The sequence below is a fragment of the Ursus maritimus genome, unplaced genomic scaffold, assembly GCF_017311325.1.
Source record: "Ursus maritimus isolate PB19 unplaced genomic scaffold, ASM1731132v1 scaffold_26, whole genome shotgun sequence".
In the NCBI taxonomy this organism is placed as follows: domain Eukaryota; kingdom Metazoa; phylum Chordata; class Mammalia; order Carnivora; family Ursidae; genus Ursus; species Ursus maritimus.
Genome location: NW_024425119.1, coordinates 41,964,305 through 41,966,387, shown reverse-complemented (window position 1 = coordinate 41,966,387; position 2,083 = coordinate 41,964,305). Strand labels below are relative to the sequence as shown.

General features: G+C 62.2%; 1 protein-coding gene across 2 annotated transcripts in view; it reads right to left on the bottom strand.

Annotated features, from left to right (window-relative positions):
• Nucleotides 1–1,188: 1,188 nt before the first annotated feature.
• The window catches only part of TAMALIN (trafficking regulator and scaffold protein tamalin), a 7,551-nt gene continuing 6,656 nt past the window's right edge, over nucleotides 1,189–2,083 (bottom strand). For both annotated transcript variants that reach the window (XM_040642488.1, XM_040642489.1), the window contains one exon: nucleotides 1,189–2,083. This exon is cut by the window's right edge and continues 204 nt beyond it. In XM_040642488.1, coding sequence (XP_040498422.1) covers nucleotides 1,911–2,083 — 173 coding nt within the window. In that variant the 3' untranslated portion in view covers nucleotides 1,189–1,910.

The following is a 2,083-nucleotide window of genomic DNA, read 5'->3' as shown; positions in this document are numbered from 1 at the left end:
CCGAGGGAAGTGCAGTACCGTGGAGGACAGAGAGGGTAGGAGATGGCCTGGCTGGGGGAAGGCGCCATCAGACCCCTTAAAGCTGCTTCTTGTTTGCTGGCCACGGCCAGGGAGCACTGTCACAGGAGTCTCAAGTCCCAGGCCTAGCTCTGCTACTTGCTTTCTGTGGGACCCTGGACAGGTCACTTGCCCTGGGTCGCCTCAAAGAAAGGTGCTGTCCACCTCCTGGAGACGCTGTGGCACACACTGTAGGTATTAGGGTTTTACTGTGAGCTCGGATTGGGCAAGAACTAAAGCAGCAGAGAAGACAGGACAGGTCCCCGGGCTCCGCTGCAAGGAGTGAGCCCTGTCACGGGGAAGGCGGCCAGGCCTGCACCAGACTCCACAGAAGTCAAGGCAACTGCAGATGGGGATGAGGAGTAGGACAGAAAAAGCCAGGGCTCTGTCACAGCGGAAGGTGTGACTGTGTTTTAGACTGGGTGGGCAGGCCTTTGGGAGGCAGAGCCGAGGACGGAAGGGGCCAATTATGGGAAGAGTGAATGCAGAGGCCTCGAGCGGATGGGATCGGAAGCGGACCAGATAGACCAGTGGGGCCAGAGAAGGAAGCGACAAGGGAGACAAGACATGAGGCAGGCGGGGTCAGAGAACGCAGCATGGCAGTGAGAATCTTATTCTAGGAGTACCGGGGCACCGGTGAGGAGTTCTAGAACAATGGAGGGGTCAGTGGTGGGGCCTGTCACAGGTTGGGGGGCTGGTGGCGAAGGCCTCCTCTGTGGGAGACCCAAGCCCAGCGCCCAGAGGGTGCCAAGCACGTTATTTGCACAGGGATAGTTAAGGGCTTGAGAGGAGCCTTGGCCAGCACCTGCGGGGAAGGGAGGTTCAAGACGCACTTAAACAAGATGCCCGAGTTCTGAAGAGGGGGTGGGGCCTCTTGCTCAGGTTCCTACACGTAAGTCAAAATCCCCCAGACTATTCCCCTGGCTGCAGGCTCCAAGCAAATAAGATGTAAAATATAGCCTAGGGGTGTGTGTGTGTGTGTGTGTGTGCGCGCGCGCGTGCGTGCGCGTATGTTGGGGGGCGCCCGTGTTAGGGGGAGGGGCGCGCGTGTTGGGGGGGTGCGTGGTAGAGTCAGAGCTTGCTGGAGCCCAGTCCTGCCCCCCACCAGGCAGTCACCACGCTGACAACAGATGCAAAAACCGTCCATTTTATACAGTCTGTGGTTGAGAAGCAACAATATGCAAAACGGCAGAACAGTCCGCGCTGCCCCCACCCCGCCTGGACATGCCCATTCCTGTCCCCCAAGGGGCAGAGAACCCGGGACCCCTGCCCGGCAGGACCCAACTTAGTTACAGGCCCCTGGGAGGGGCCAAGCCCTTAGGGGTCAAGGCCGCGAAGGAGGGGGCCCAGCACCTTAGGCCCCTTCGGGGGCCCGCTGGTTAACTGAACTGTGTACGTGTGTGGACGGTAGGGGAACGACCGACCATAGGCCATTTCTCCCCCAGGCCAAGGCTGAGGAGCAAGTAAAGCTGAGGAGAGGGCTTCGCGGGACAGGGTTCCTCCCCTCCAGAGGGGTTTTCCTGGACACCCCACAAGGCACTACTGACCCGGATGCAGGGTGAACGCCCCCAAACCTCTCCCAACCCAAGCTTGCCTGGATCTCCCTGCCCCACCTCCCACTGTGGTTTTGGGGAGGAGAAGTAGAAGGATCTGGGCCCCCCCCTTGCCCGGGGTCAGCGTTCCGCAGAGACAGCCAGGCACCAGCAGACCAGCTGGGGCTGGCAAGGACCCTCTCCCGCTGGGCTGGGCTCCTGGGGTCCCCTCGGGCCCGGGTCCCCGCCCCTCCCTTCGCCCCCTCTCTGCACTGGCTGGATCGAATAAATAAATAAATACCTTCCCCGCCCGCCCCGCCCCTACAGCTGGCTCTCCTCCTCCTCCAGGGAGCGGTTGAGTCCGGGGATGAACTTGAGCAGCCGCCGGCGGAAGCTGCGGTACTTGGCTTTGCGCAGGCCGGGGCCGCACAGGGCCTGCTCGCGGGCCTCAGTCCAGAGCGCGCCCGGCGCCCCGCCGCCGCCGCCGCCGCCGC